The following is a 15,701-nucleotide window of genomic DNA, read 5'->3' on the forward strand; positions in this document are numbered from 1 at the left end:
AGATGTTCAAAAATAATGAGACACAAAGTAAGTGAGGTAATATCTTTTACTGGACCAACTTCTGTTGGTGAGAGAGACAAGCTTTCAAGCTTTATACAGAACTCTTCTTCAGGTCTGGGAAACTTACTCAGAATGTCACAGCTAAATACAGGATGGAACAGATTGTTTAGCATACAAAAATAATAAGTCAGATCCTGAATATCAGGAGATTGTCTTAAAATCAAGTGTTTAAAAATAAAATAAAATTTTGATTATGTTTATTATCCTTGTGATTTTTTGCCTCTTTAGGCCCTTTTTCAAGCTTTTCTTCACAACCATTAGGCCTTGTCTACATGGAGAAATTGCACCAGTTTAACATAAATCAATTTTTAAACTGATATAATTAAACCAGTGCAAATCCCTGCAATGGTACTCTTTTCAGTTTAAGAGTGGTTTATTGTGGTTTACTTAAACCTGTTCCCAATTGATTAATGCTAAACCGAAAAAAAAAGCCACTTCCACTGAAATTAAGAGTGTCCACACAGAGGTTTACAGTAGGTTTAACTAAATTCATTTAAATGTATACCTTAAGTTATACCAGTGCAACTTTCTCATATAGACCATTTTAAAATATATATATTTATGACAGCTGAGATTCCCTTATGTCCAGGAGCTGGGCTTTACGTAAACATCAGATATCATGAGAGTCATGGTAAAATTGCCAGGGTAACATTGGAATCCACAACATGCAGGATGGGATGACATCAGTTTTTAAGATATCACAAATGGCAGCACGATGGCCTTCAGTGTAAACACACTATTCTGAGTTCCCATGGAACCAACTAGCTCCTGAATATTACATACAAATAAAAACCACTTCCACCTTGCTGAATATTGTATAAAACATAAAACATTCAGCATGCACTTAGACTTACATTGTTCTACAATATATTATAATTAAACAAGGGGCTTCTGCCTTTATTGAGGGCTGACACTAAAGAGAGCATTTAAATCCTTCCTAGATGCTGGCATACGGGAAACAATTGCTAGTTTTCACAGCCAAAATTGTGCATGACCTAGGGCAACCTTGTCAGAAACAGAACAGTCAGATAATTAAATCAACTGTTATTCTTAAAAGGTGTTCCAATCTTTTTTGTTAGTTATCATTTAAGGGTAAAATTTGCCCTGATGTACTTGGGCATTCAAGTAAGCAAGGACACTGCATATCCATCCAAAGTCAGAATCTCGCCCCAATTTTGAAATACATTCGAACAGAGTAAACAGTGAAATTTGTATATCGGTCTACAGATACATCTCTCTTATTTTCTGGTACAATTTCTTTACCTTGCTATGCCATGAATAAGAAACAATTAACAGCTGAATATTCATAAGTGCATACTATAAATTTAGGTGTGCAAATACAAGTGAGGATTCACATGCATGCACAATTATAATGTCTTCATTCTGTCAGTTAAACCCATGATAGTTTTAAACATGTAACCTTCACATTATTGTTATACACGATTTTAAATTCCCTTTAGCCATGCTTGCATATCATGGTAATGTGATTAATTTATATATAAAATGAGTGCACACCTTCTGCATCATCACTGCAGTCAACTATGTCTTCATTTGCATGCTTAAAATAGACACATGCTAATGCGCGCACACACTTTTGAAGATTTGATCCTACAACTTAACTGACTGAACATCACCAACAAGTTATTTGTCTGATATGTTTTTAGAGAAAATCTTGACAGAAATTTTAGTACATGGTAGAGTGCCAAATAATTGAGAAGCTGTGAAACTTCTTCCTCAGATTACAATCTTAACATTACACACAAATGACTATCCGAATGACAGGGGTTGGTATCATCAGTTTGTAGAGACTTTGTGCTCTCATAGGCCTGACTTTCAAACCATCTCATGCCTCAGTCTCCTTACTGTATAAATTATCTAGGGATATTAGCATTCACTGGCGTTTCAATGTGATTGGAAGACCCTAGAAGATATTTGCGTATATTGCTCAAGTAAAGGGTTAGTGTTGTGCAACATCATGTGACTATAAAGAAATCTGAGTATTGCTTGCTTGTGGGTAGTGCAGAGGTACATAAAGAAGTGACTCAGAACTCATAGTGGACATAATGGTTATTCTAAATATTCCCCACACCCCCAGAAGTGCAAAACAACAAACAACAACTAGAATGTAATAGTTTATGCCTGGTGTATGATGGGCAGAATGGTGTCCTTTTTGTGAGTAAACTGATACACCTGCACATGCACAAATTTTCTTTCCCACTTTCTATAGTCAGTGACAGGGTTACTGCTTTTTCTTCATTCTCCTAATAAACTTAGTATGTCTTGAATCATACTGCTAGGAAAGAATTCCAAATTGATCACCAATCTCCAGCGAAACAGGAAGAAAACCCATTGTTGTGAAACCTCTATGTTCTATTTGTTCTATTCTATGAAGAAACAAGATACTGAAAAATCCATGCATTTACAATAAATAAATTGATATTTATCCAGGTCCCACTCTGGTTGCTAAGAGATTTCCCTTCTACAGCATTGTGTTGTATAAACAGTAAAGCATTTTTGTCCACAAAGCAATTGTCTAAGATCTCTGAATCAAGAGGCTATTATTGCCACATCTCTTCCACATTTTGCCAATAAGTAAATATAAATGAGCACAAAGACAAAGACAGCATATATATATGGTTATGTGTGCTATTGTTAAACGTAAGCCTATTATAGATAATATTGGCTCTCTAAATTATGAACAGAGTTAAATGTGATACTATACATTTTTAACTCACAACTCAAACGAAAATGCCTGGTGGTAGGCCAGATCCTTAAATGTGCATTGTTGTGTACATTTTCAGCTGAAAAATGATAGCTACAATGCTACAGACCTGCATATAACCATAAAATCAGACAAGAAAAAATATTACATATTCAGACCAATTTTGATGTGAAATCTGTCCCAAAGGCAATATCCAAATTTTGTGCTTTCATTTATACTGGAAAATGCTGTACTGAGGAGACTTTTACATGTATATTTAAATGGAAAAGATATCTATAGTTAATATGCTGCAGTACACTCACTGCAGCCATCTAAACACAGCCTTCTAATGTGTTCACTAGAACAGAAGACAGTGGGTTTCTTAGTGCTTCTCATTAAGTTTAACACTGCCATTTCAGAAAAAAAGAGAAAAGGCAGGAAAATCTTGACTGTTACCCATCCAAAAGCTGCACATATGTTAAAGGAAATCTACATGCCTTTCAGGAAGCACATGCATGGCTGCTTAGAGCACACTAAGATTATCTATCCCTTAGGGAATTTCACAAAGACACACAAAAATTCTAAAAACGACACTTCTGAGTTCAGACCATTGGCTTTTGGGCAATTTTTGCTAATTGCAACCGATGACTAAGAAATCACTACAGGACCTTATCTAAATGGGCTAGTACACAAAGTGTCATTTTTTAAGGACATATCCACACAGCACTCATAGAGATACCTTCATCTATCATCATGCCACTATCCTCAACTATTCTGTTTTATACTTTGATAAAAATAAAAAAGGACCACTATTAGATTCAAATCTTAATTGAACAATGATCAGCCTAGTGTACTGAATTTTTCAGGTCTCAGTGTATCATAGATTATCTGCATCCAGGATAATTACACAGCAGAGAAAAACAAGGCTCTATGATCACAATCACATTTTAACCTAACAAAATCAAGTTGCTAACAACAAATTATTGTGGTTTGATTTTCCAATATAATTTGCCTTCAGGAAAAAGGAAAAACAACAAAACATCTCAATTCTGTGACATTATTCTCAAAATGGATGTTTTAAGAGCCAAGCATGTGACATAGTCCCAACACAAAGAAAAATCTACCCTCACACACATTCACAGTAAGTATGTATACATAGTCTAAACTATTTATTCTGTCAGTTAAACCCGTGACAGTGTTATACATGTAACCTTCACATTACTGTTATACACTGTTTTAAACTCACTTATAGCCATGCTTGCATATCATGGTAATGTGATTGATTTATATGTGAAATGAGTGCACACCTTCTGCATCATCACTGCAATCAACTAACAGCCGATTAAAAATTCAATTGCTTTGCAAACCCCACAGTTCTGGTTTGCAATGTTATTTTACAATCTTAACCAATTATTCAGACAGCCACCAAGTTACATACAAGAATGATCTCTGATAGCTCATTTGCAATGTAAGAAAACTGAAACAAAGGAATGCTTGGCAGAATTTGGTACAAATCTATATACCTTTCTCTTCCGATCCCGGGATCTTTTCCTGTGTTTTCTTTTTTTCTCATTTTCTTCATCAGCATTGATTTCTAAATCCCTGTTTTTCTTTAGTTGTGAGGCTGCATGAGCCATAATGCACTAAAAATCCTTCTCAACAATGACTCCTTGTAAAAGGTGATATCCTCAGGCACCTTAACCAGCCCTTTCAGCAAATGTTCCAATGACTGGAAGGATATTTTAGATCAGAGCCAGGATCACATTCAGAATCCAAAGATCTTGCAGAAGCTAGTAGGCACTACAAAAATGCATATTTGCATATTTCTTTCAATACCTTTCTGTACCTGAACCTTTATAAAGCAGTGCAGCCATCGTAATGCATTTAACGTAATGAAAAAGACAGCTGGGACAGAGAAAGCTGTATTATGGCTGTATCCCCTGCCACCAGCTGGAAGTGTCTAAGTGATTCCACTGAAAGGGGAATGCTGAAAAGGAGGGTTTTATATTAAAAAAATTCCAGAACAACAACATATGCTGCATTATATTTTTTTTACCAATTTTTAAATTTATTTTAAAAACCTATCCAAAAAAAAGGAAAGTTCATTATCTATACTTCCCAGCTACTACTGCATGGTAAGTCACTTAACCTACAATGAAATGGAGCAGCTCCTACTTTAGATTAACTGCTGATGGTGACAAAAAATAAAATAAAAATTTCATTTTACCATGGAGACCCTGACTGCATTATGTACAAAACAATGCATGCATTGCCATATCTTCACAGTGTGTCCTTTATACTGATTTTTCAATCCCACTGCATTTTGTGGGAGAGGATTACAGAAAGCCCTGTTGTCTTTTTTTTTAAACCATACTTATTACAACGCATCATACAGATAGAAAGATGTGATCATGCTAGTGTGTGAAACAGGCATTTAATTCATAGGGGGTTTCCTGGCACCATTCTCTTACGTGGTCAAAAAAAGGGGAATCTGTGTTACTAGCACTATCTACATGTACTTAGAACTGTAGCGTTAAGCTTTTATGTCAAGGCTCGCTTCAACCACCTTACAATTTTTGCCACCTGAGTCCTCAATGACTGCAGCTTTTGACTATTCATTATGGGAGGTAAAATAGCAGCAGCATTAGAGGCCTGCAGGAGGATCTTTTATTAACATGTACACAGAACAAGGTACCCAGTAAATAAGGAACAGTATTTTTTCCACTCAAATGTGAACAAATAGCTTGCCTAGAAGTTGCAATTTTTAACCTTTTAATGGAATATATAATGCCTAATGAATGTTAGCATTAGACTGATTTTTCTAAGAAATCAAGGTAGAAATCGGCTTAGCAAGTAAAAATAGATTTTCAGTTGACAATGAAATTTTATTTGTAAGAAGAAAAATAGTATTTTACATAAAAGTAAAAAATCATTTTATATTTGCAGTGCAATGAGCTAAATTACATTGGATCTCCAGAGAGCTGTGTACAAGGCAGAGGTGTCATATGAGGTCTTGTACTGTCTTCTCTGGAACTAGAAAGCCATTCTATGGAGCCCAGATTGTGAATTCCAATAAATGGCATGCATCTGCTATACCTCCCATGTCATCTGAATAAAAATAAATCTTTTGGGAATTTTTAAATCTCAGAAATCATTGTCTGAAAAGCCAACAAGTGGACTTATGTCTGGCTAGCATGTACATGCTCATTAATGTAGCAGAAAAGTTGCACGGTAGAAATCTGTTATGGATTTTATGAAGAGATGCTCAGAGATGGAGAACTCTCTACCTATTATGGACCTTTCTTACTGATTCAATAAAACCATAAAAGCTACATCCATAAAAGCTAAAAATAAAAAAAAACCCATAAAAGCCAATCAAAAGCTCATTGCACCTTCACATCAGTACATACCAGTGACTGTCCATCAATGACTGCTAACAGTCACAAAGTTGTTCTTGGGGAATGACATTTTTTAAATACCTGATTTTGCACCAACAATGACTATTCCCCATTTGAGCATGAGCTATAAACCTTCAATATACTTGTTTCTATTTTTAAATATGCTAAGAGTGTACATGGGAAAGCTGACATCTTGCTGCCTGTTAGCGTCCGGGAGACCTCCCATCTTGCACTTCCTGAATATACTCAATAGAGCCCATCTACCTTCACTGTCATAGGCTATCTTCAACATTTAAACAATGGGAAATGGGAGAGGATTGGGCATACAGGTTCCCCACAAATACAGGTTCTGATTATAATGTTCCACAGCCAAAAGCAGGACATACTTTGTCTCCTAAATTCAAATTATATACTGCAAATGATGGAAGCCTGAACTGGATACATGGTTCACTGGGGAAGGAATTTTTCCCCAATGATCAGCAAGCAGGGGTTCCGAAAATCTGGGGAACTGGGCAATGGCATTGGAACAATTTTTATAGTGGAGGTGCTGAAAGCCATTGAACAAAACTGTAAACCCTGTATATGATGGAAACCACTTTATGCCAAGGGGTGCTGCCACCCCCTGCCCCAGCACTCTTAGTTCCAGCACCCCTGGGGAGCGTTAGGGAATCAAACATGTTTGAGATCAAGAAATTAATGGAGATAATGTGGTTTGCTTCTTCTCATAACATTTTTTAAGATGTTACATTTGATTCTTTTGGATCAAGAGCACAAAAGTTTACTTTTAATTGTGCATAAGCACACTTTCTTGCTGAAAAAAAGGAAGACCATTATGGACTTGAGTGACCTTAAGCAGACATTTGTTTTGTTGGTACCAGCAAACCACTGAGTTTCACCAATAATAACTACTAAGGGCCAAATTCTGGCTTTGGCTTTAGTGGGAGTCACATATGTGCATCCAAGGACAAAATTTGGCCTTAAAGATTTGGTTGCTAATCTTACTGCAACTGATATGGTCATGCAACTACATGTGAATTAAAAATTCATAGCTGCAAAACAGTTTGCAGCATAATAGCAACAAGTGCACATTAAGGTAACATAGCTGAATGCAGGCCCAGTGGGCTGATGCGACCCAATGCAGCAACGAGTCAATCAGAAACCAAAAGTGTCTGTCAGGGTGGGCTGGCGGGGGAATGTTATGAAGTCCAGCAAGGATCCTACTGTGGAGAGGGACTGGGAAGGAAAGTTGGTCTGAGGTACTGCAGAAGGAAAATCTAGAAGATTGGGGGAAAAGGGGAAAAGCTTTGGGGAAGAAGGAAGCTAATCTTGTGTTTAAAGCACAAGAACTAGCATCCAGGTGACCTGGGTTCAATTTCTGGCTCTGCCACAGACTTCCTGTGTGACCTCTGGGCCTCAGTTCCTCACCTGTACAATGAAGTTAATGGTATTTCCCTATCTTTTAGAGGATAAACAAGGTTTGAGAGAGAGATAGATAACACAGCAATGGGAGCCAGGTGAGTACACAGAGATAGAACAGAGTCCCTTTTACTCCTCATCCATCCTCATCTTGGGGTTCGAATAGTGCACTAGCTCCTGCCTTTGAAAACTTAAATTCAAAATTTTTATTTAACCATATGTACTGTGTCACTTATTATTTTCCATTCATATTTTTCAGCAAAACCTGTGATACTCCCTAAGCCTTTTAAAATTTACTGGTCCATGATTTATGACTAAATAACCTAGTTAAATAAAAATAAAAATAATTTATTGCTATATTTTGTATGTTTTAAATACTAGGCATAGTATTTTAACATGTTGGCACAAAGAATCATTTGTGCTTACAAAGGCTAAAGATTTAACAGCACCAAAAATCCTTATTCACAGGCTAGATTTCATGCAGGCAGACGTAGTTCAAGCTTCCACTAATGAGGATAATTCTAATAAGTGAGGATAATAAATGACCTTGGCCATTCACTCAATACATACAGAAGTGTGAGGATTTCACTTCTCAGCCAAGCCAGTTTAGTCCTGGTGATATCTTCAGCTAATTAACCAACTCAAGCAAAACATGTGGCTGTTTTTAGTATGTGGATTACAATCACTGCATGAGCTGTGGAGACCAAACCTGTCTTTGCTGAAGTGGATTTCAGAGAAAGTGTCTTTTAAAGTTAAGATTTCAGAGAAGTGGCATCTTAGCTAGTGAACTGACAATCAAAAAGGAACTATACCCTTTAGTTTGGAGTAATACTGGGGGGACTTTGTGAAGCCTGCAGCCTGGAGGGAGAAGAAGTTATGGGAAAGACATGAGTGAAAGTTTTGGACAGCTACTGAAAATAAGACAATACATCCAAAATCTTTGTCTTAAGAACATAAGAACAGCCATACTGGGTCAGACCAAAGGTCCATCTAGCTGAGTATCCTGTCTTTCAACTGTGGCCAATGCCAGGTGCCCCAGAGGGAAAGAACAGAATAGGTAATCATCAAGTGATCCATCCCATCGCCCATTCCCAACTTCTGTCAAACAGAGGCTTGGGATGCCATCCCTGCCCATCCTGGCTAATAGCCATTGATGGACCTATCCTCCATGAACTTACCTAGTTATTTTTTGAACCCTGTTATAATCTCGGCCTTCACATGCTCTGGCAAGGAGTTCCACAGGTTGTCTGTGTGTTTTGTGAAAAAATACTTCATTTGTTTTAAACCTGCTGCCTATTAATTTTATTTGGTGAGCAGTAATTCTTGTGTTGTGAGAAAGAGTAAATAACACTTCCTTATTTACTTTCTCCACACCAGTCATGATTTTATAGACCTCTATCATATCCTCCCTCAGTTGTCTCTTTTCCAAGCTGAAAAGTCCTAGTTTTATTAATATCTCCTCCTATGGCAGCCATTCCATACCACCAATCATTGTTGTCACCCTTTTCTGAACCTTTTCCAAATCCAATATCTCTTTTTTGAGACGGGACAACCACATCTGCACAGAGTATTCAAGATGTGGGCGTACCATGGATTTATATAGAGGTAATACAATATTTTCTGTCTTATTATCTATTATTTATCCTTGGGAGTAGGTGAGTTGGCATAACTGTCTGAAGTTGATATGGCATTGGAGGGCTAATATTTGGATGGGGTGTGCTTATTGTCATCCCATGTGTCATAGTTTGCTTCTGAGAGAAATGACACAGACTCTGGTAAACTTTGTTAAATACTTATCTTAAGATTTTGGTAAAACAAAGTTATTTGGACTTTGTCTATAGTGACAAAATTAAAGAAGTGACAAAGGCAATTTTAGTCAGAATGTACCACACACTACAGACAAGCACCATAAAGATAAAATGTAACATTGTACCTTACTAAAACAGCGAAACTTACATTTTAAGTTATTGTAAGGATAATATCTACAGTTCATAGCATCATGCTATTCACAAAATATGAAAAGTGGCTGTGAGGTGGGATGGGAAAGTAATTTAACAACCTTGTAATAGAAAAGAGTCATTTGCTTTAGCATGGTACACGCATTAACCTATTGTTTCCAACATTAACACTAGGGCTGTCAATTAATCGCAGTTCACTCATGCGATTAACTCAAAAAACTTAATCTTGATTAAAAAATTAATTGTGATTAATCACACTTATAACAATAGAATACCAATTGAAATTTATTAAATATTTTGGATGTTTTTCTACATTTTCAATATTGATTTCAATTATAACACAGAATACTAAGTGTACAGTGTTCACTTTATATTACTTTTGATTACTAATATATGCACTGTAAAAATGATAAACAAAATAAACAGTATTTTTCAATTCACCTCATACAAGTATTGAAGTGCAATCTCTTTATTGTGAAAGTGTAACCTACAAATGCAGATTTTTTTTGTTACGTAACTGCACTCAAAAACAAAACAGTGTAAAACTTTAGAGCCTACAAGTCCACTCAGTCCCATATCTTATTCTGCCAATCGCTAAGACAAACAAGTTTCTTTACATTGACAGGAGATACTGCTGCCTGCTTCGTATTTACAATGTCACCTGAAAGTGAGAACAGGCATTTGCATGGCACTTTTGTAGCCAGCGTTGCAAGGTATTTACATGCCTAATGGGCTAAACATTCGTATGCCCCTTCCATACTTCGGTCACCATTCCAGAGGACATGCTGATGATGCTTGTTGAAAAAATAATGCGTCAATAAAATTTGTGACTGTACTCCTTGAGGGGAGAATTGTATGTCTCCTGCTCTGTTTTACCTGCATTCTGCATATGTTTCACGTTACAGCAGTCTCGGATGATGACCCAGTACATGTTCATTTTAAGAACGCTTTCACAGCAGATTTGACAAAATGCAAAGAAGGTACCGATGTAAGATTTCTCAAAATAGCTACAGCACTCAACCCAAGGTTTAAGAATCTGAAGTACCATCCAAAATCTGAGAGGGACGAGGTGTGGAGCATGCTTTCAGAAGTCTTTAAAAGAGCAACACTCTGATATGGAAACTACAGAACCCAAACCACCAAAATAGTAAATGAACCTTCTGCTGGTGGCATCTGATTCAGATGATAAAAATGAACATGTGTCAGTCCGCACTGCTTTGGATCGTTACCAAGCAGAACCCATCATCAGCATGGAAGCATGTCCTCTGGAATGGTGGTTGAAGTGTAAAGGGACATATGAATCTTTAGAGCATCTGGCACCTAAATATCTTGCAACACCAGCTACAACAGTGCCATGTGAACGCCTGTTCTCACTTTCAGGTGACACTGTAAACAAGAAGAAGGCAGCATTATCTCCTGCAAATTGTAACCAACCTTGTTTGTCTGAGTGATTGGCAGACCAAGAAGTAGGACTGAGTGGACTCGTAGGCTCTAAAATTTTACATTGTTTTATTTTTTAATGCAGGTTTTTTTGTACATAATTCTACATCTGTAAGTTCAACTTTCATGATAAAGAGATTGCACTACAGTACTTATATGAGGTGAAACGAAAAATACAATTTGCTTTTTACAGTGCAAATATTTGTAATAAAAATAAATATGAAGTGAGCACTGTACACTTTGTATTGTGTGTTGTAATTTAAATTATTATATTTGAACATATAGTAAACATCCAAAAATATTTAAAATAAATGGAATTCTATTGTTGTTTAACGGCACGATTTATCACAGTTCATGTTTTAATTGCTTGACAGTCCTAGTTGATACTACATTCTAAAGACAGATTACTGAAGTATGTTAGCACATATCACTGTGTCAGATCTTAGAAATCCATATATAATTAAACTGTATCCTGCACAACTACAGCCATTATTACAATGAAACAAAACAACAAGCGAAAAGGAAACATTTATGACCTGATTTCTGGGTTCAGTTAACTCTCCAGTCACCAAATTAAGGAGCAAAAGATGGAACAAATACATATATTAAAAATATTGTAATAATAATGCATTGACTAAAATAAAAACAGGAGAAAATGAAGTGGAATTATTTGGTTCAGAGAGAATTCATTAGCAAGAACATGCAAAAACAATACATTTCAGAAAACTGAAACAACATTTCTCCTTTAACGCTGCGGTCCCTTTGGGGTGGATGGAACAAGATATAAACAAGTAATACTTATAACCTTCAAGATACAGAAAACAGATAAGGATAAGAAAGGATAAGAAATAATGAACCAGGATGCTAGGAAGACCCTAAGGCATCTTTTCAAAAATTCTCACTGGTAAACAAAGCATGTGTTCAGGTTTCAGAGAAGTAGCCGTGTTAGTCTGTATCAGCAAAAAGAACGAGGAGTACTTGTGGCACCTTAGAGACAAACCCATTTATTTGAGCATAAGCTTTCGTGGGCTAAAGCCTACTTCATCAGACGCATGCAGTGGAAAATACAGTTGGAACATACACACACATACACACACACACACACACACACACAGAGAACAAAAAAAAATGGGTGTTGCCATACCCACTATAACGAGAGTGATCAGTTAAGGTGAGCTATTATCAGAAGAAAAAAAAAAAAACCTTGTAGGGATAATCAGGATGGCTTATTTCAAACATTTGACAAGAAGGTATGAGTAACTGTAGGGGGAAAAATAAGCATGGGGAAATAGTTTTACTTTGTGTAATGACCCATCCACTTTATTCAAGCCTAATTTAATGGTGTCCAGTTTGCAAATTAATTCCAGTTCTGCAGTTTCTCGTTGGAGTCTGTTTTTGAAGGTTTTTTTTTGGTGAGTATTGCAACTTTTAAGTCTGTAATCGAGTGACCGCGGAGATTGACGTGTTCTCTGACTGGTTTTTGAATGTTATAATTCTTGACGTCTGATTTGTGTCCATTTATTCTTTTGCGTAGAGACTGTCCGGTTTGGCCAATGTACATGGCAGAGGGGCATTGCTGGCACATGATGGAATATATCACATTGGTAGATGTGCAGGTGAACGAGCCTCTGATAGTGTGGCTGATGTGATTAGGTCCAATGATGGTCTCCCTTGAATAGGTATGTGGACAGAGTTGGCAACAGGGTTTGTTGCAAGGGTAGGTTCCTGGGTTAGTGTTTTTGTTGTGTGGTGTGTGGTTGCTGGTGAGTATTTGCTTCAGGTTGGGGGGCTGTCTGTAAGCGAGGACTGGCCTGTCTCCCAAAATCTGTGAGAGTGAGGGATCGTCCTTCAGGATAGGTTGTAGATCCTTGATGATGCGTTGGAGAGGTGTTAGTTGGGGGCTGAAGGTGACACCTAGTGGCGTTCTGTTACTTTCTTTGTTGGGCCTGTCCTGTAGTAGGTGACTTCTGGGTACTCTTCTGGCTCTGTCAATCTGTTTCTTCACTTCAGCAGTTGTGAGAACACTTGATAGAGATCTTGTAGGTATCTGTGTCTGTCTGAGGGTTGGAGCAAATGTGTTTGTATCTTAGAGCTTGGCTGTAGACTATGGATCATGTGGTATGGTCTGGATGAAAGCTGGAGGCATGTAGGTAAGTATAGCAGTCAGTAGGTTTCCAGTATAGAATGGTGTTTATGTGACCATCGCTTATTAGCACTGTAGTGTCCAGGAAGTGGATCTCTTGTGTGACTGGTCCAGGCTGAGGTGGATGGAAATCGTTGAAATCATGGTGGAATTCCTCAAGGGCTTCTTTTCCATGGGTCCAGATGATGAAGATGTCATCAATGTAGCGCAAGTACAGTAGGGGTGTTAGGGGACGAGAGCTGAGGAAGTGTTGTTCTAAGTCAACCATAAAAATGTTGGCATACTGTGGGGCCATGCGGGTATCCATAGCAGTGCCGCTGACTTGAAGGTATACATTGTCCCCAAACGTGAAATAGTTATGGGTGAGGACAAAGTCACAAAGTTCAGCCACCAGGTTTGCCGTGACATGATCGGGAATACTGTTCCTGACGGCTTGTAGTCCGTCTTTGTGTGGAATGTTGGTGTAGAGGGCTTCTACATCCATAGTGGCCAGGATGGTGTTTTCTGGAAGATCACCAATGGATTTTAGTTTCCTCAGGAAGTCAGTGGTGTCTCAAAGATAGCTAGGAGTGCATGTGTTGTCATTTCCCCCACATTAGAATATGAGACACAGGTAGAACACAAATAGCACAGCGGAAAGAAAATGGAAATTATTGGAGCATCAAGCCTCAAGACAGAAAAAGGAAGCCTATTCTTGTTATGATACACTACTGATCCTTGAAGTCTCTTGGTTACCTGACTCTGGACAATAGGTTGGAGGGGGTTAGTCTATTTTACTTCAAGGCATTCCATATTTGCCATAGTTTATAATGCCTCAAGAAACAACAGAGGTGAAAAGAAGAGAATGAGAGGCAGGAAGAAACAAAGATTAATAGAAATAGGGAAGAGTATTTATTCTCCAAGTTATCACTTGCTTAGGATCTTTGGAAAAGGCAATGTAAATGAAATGGAGGTCCTCACTTAAAAATAATGCTGTGCTAAACTCCGTACACTCAAAGTAATCCTTCAGAAGAGACTCACAAATAAGATTAAGAAACCTCCATTGACTTTAGAACACCAGGCTATTCCTCCAGAGAATGGAGCAAGTTAAAAATTTTGAAAACTTATGCAATAGAATAAAATACACTTAACCCCCCCCCCCCCCCCTTCACAGACCTACTCCAGTGGACTTCAGTTTTGGTCATGAGGTTACTAGTATATCTCTGTGGGGGACAACATTACATAGGGAACAGTGAGCAAACCATGGTTTCAGGAGACCTGAAATCTGTGGAGAAAATGGTAAATTTAAAGTAAATGTTACTCTTACCTTTACTCTTAAAAATATTCAGCACAAAGTTCTGAAGTTAATGGAGGTTTCTCAATCCCATTTGAGTCACATTTTAATTGACCTCATTTTGATTATTTTAGACAGACTTATGTCTGTAGATAGACATGTATTCATAATGACACATAGGTGGTGTAGTTATAACAACCAAACATAATGAGAACATCTGCAGTTAAAGTTGCATAAAGAATTTTAATTCTTCCCAAGTGTACTTATCAAACACTGATAATATGCTTGTAACTGTTACAACTTTAGACTGTAACCAAATCATTGACTACAAATAAAAATATAATACATTCTACATACATGTCAGCTTCCTTCTTTTCTCGATGGCAAGTAAGTAAGGAACTTGCCAAGTTTGGTGAACAGGGTACTATGAGGTCTAAGACCTACAATCTACACACAGTCAACCTGTGGAACTCATTGCAGGGGATGTTGTGAAGGTCAAAATTATAATGGGTTTCAAAAAAGAATTAGGTAAGTTCATGGAGGATAGGCCCACCAATGACTATTAGACAAGATGGTCAGGGATGCAACCCCATGCTCTGGGTGTTTATAGATGCTGACTGCCAGAAGCTGGGAATGGATGACAGGGCCAATGGATCACTTGATGATTCTCTGTTCTGTTCATTCCTTCTGGAGCATCTGGCATTGGCCACTGTCAGAAGACAGGATACTGGGCTCGGTCTGACCCAGTATGACTGTCCTTATGCGGAGCGGACTGGTTAAAGGAAGATGATCTTGCACTGCTGTGGAAAGGTTGCATATGGAAGGTGTAGTAGGGCAAAGTTAATGTTCCAAAAACAACTTTGAATATGAATTTTTTCACTTTCAAATATTTTTAATTACTACAGCATTTTAATGCTGCTTTGAATTAATGCATATTCATTTGCAGTGTAAATTCTAGCTCAGTAATTCTGCCTGGGCATTAGACTATTTATTTTAAGAATTCTGCCTAGGCATTTTCTTAATTCTCATTTCATGTCTCAATATAAGCAACGGTAAAACCAAGTTTAACACAACAGACAGCTTTTATCTGCGAGAGCTGCACCAAATAGGAGTGACCCTCAAAGACTAAATCGCTTTTTCAGAGAAGAACTGGCTCATAGTCTCAGTTTACCAGGAACCACAAAAACTGTGCATATTTAGAGAGATTTAGAACTGATTTTCCCATATTATTTTCTGTACAAACCCCATTACAGATGAAAGACTGGGATGAGACTCAACTACACAATATCATTAACTCTGGGGAATGCTAATA

The 15,701-nt window shown here is 37.5% G+C and overlaps 1 protein-coding gene across 45 annotated transcripts in view; it reads right to left on the reverse strand.

The window, feature by feature from the left end:
• Positions 1–15,701, reverse strand: part of ANK3 (ankyrin 3) — a 540,509-nt gene that overhangs the window by 282,552 nt on the left and 242,256 nt on the right. For 7 of the 45 annotated variants that reach the window (XM_043550285.1, XM_043550284.1, XM_037903990.2 and 4 more), the window contains exon 1: positions 4,285–4,967. The exons of 4 other annotated variants lie outside the window; for them this stretch is intronic. In XM_043550285.1, the coding sequence (XP_043406220.1) occupies positions 4,285–4,398 (114 nt within the window). In that variant the 5' untranslated portion in view covers positions 4,399–4,967. Of the gene's footprint in view, positions 1–4,284; positions 5,080–15,701 lie in introns of those variants that run through there. 34 more of the 45 variants (XM_037904006.2, XM_037904003.2, XM_037904002.2 and 31 more) reach the window with 16 other exon arrangements.

The sequence above is a fragment of the Chelonia mydas genome, chromosome 7 (assembly GCF_015237465.2).
Source record: "Chelonia mydas isolate rCheMyd1 chromosome 7, rCheMyd1.pri.v2, whole genome shotgun sequence".
Classification (NCBI taxonomy): Eukaryota; Metazoa; Chordata; order Testudines; family Cheloniidae; genus Chelonia; species Chelonia mydas.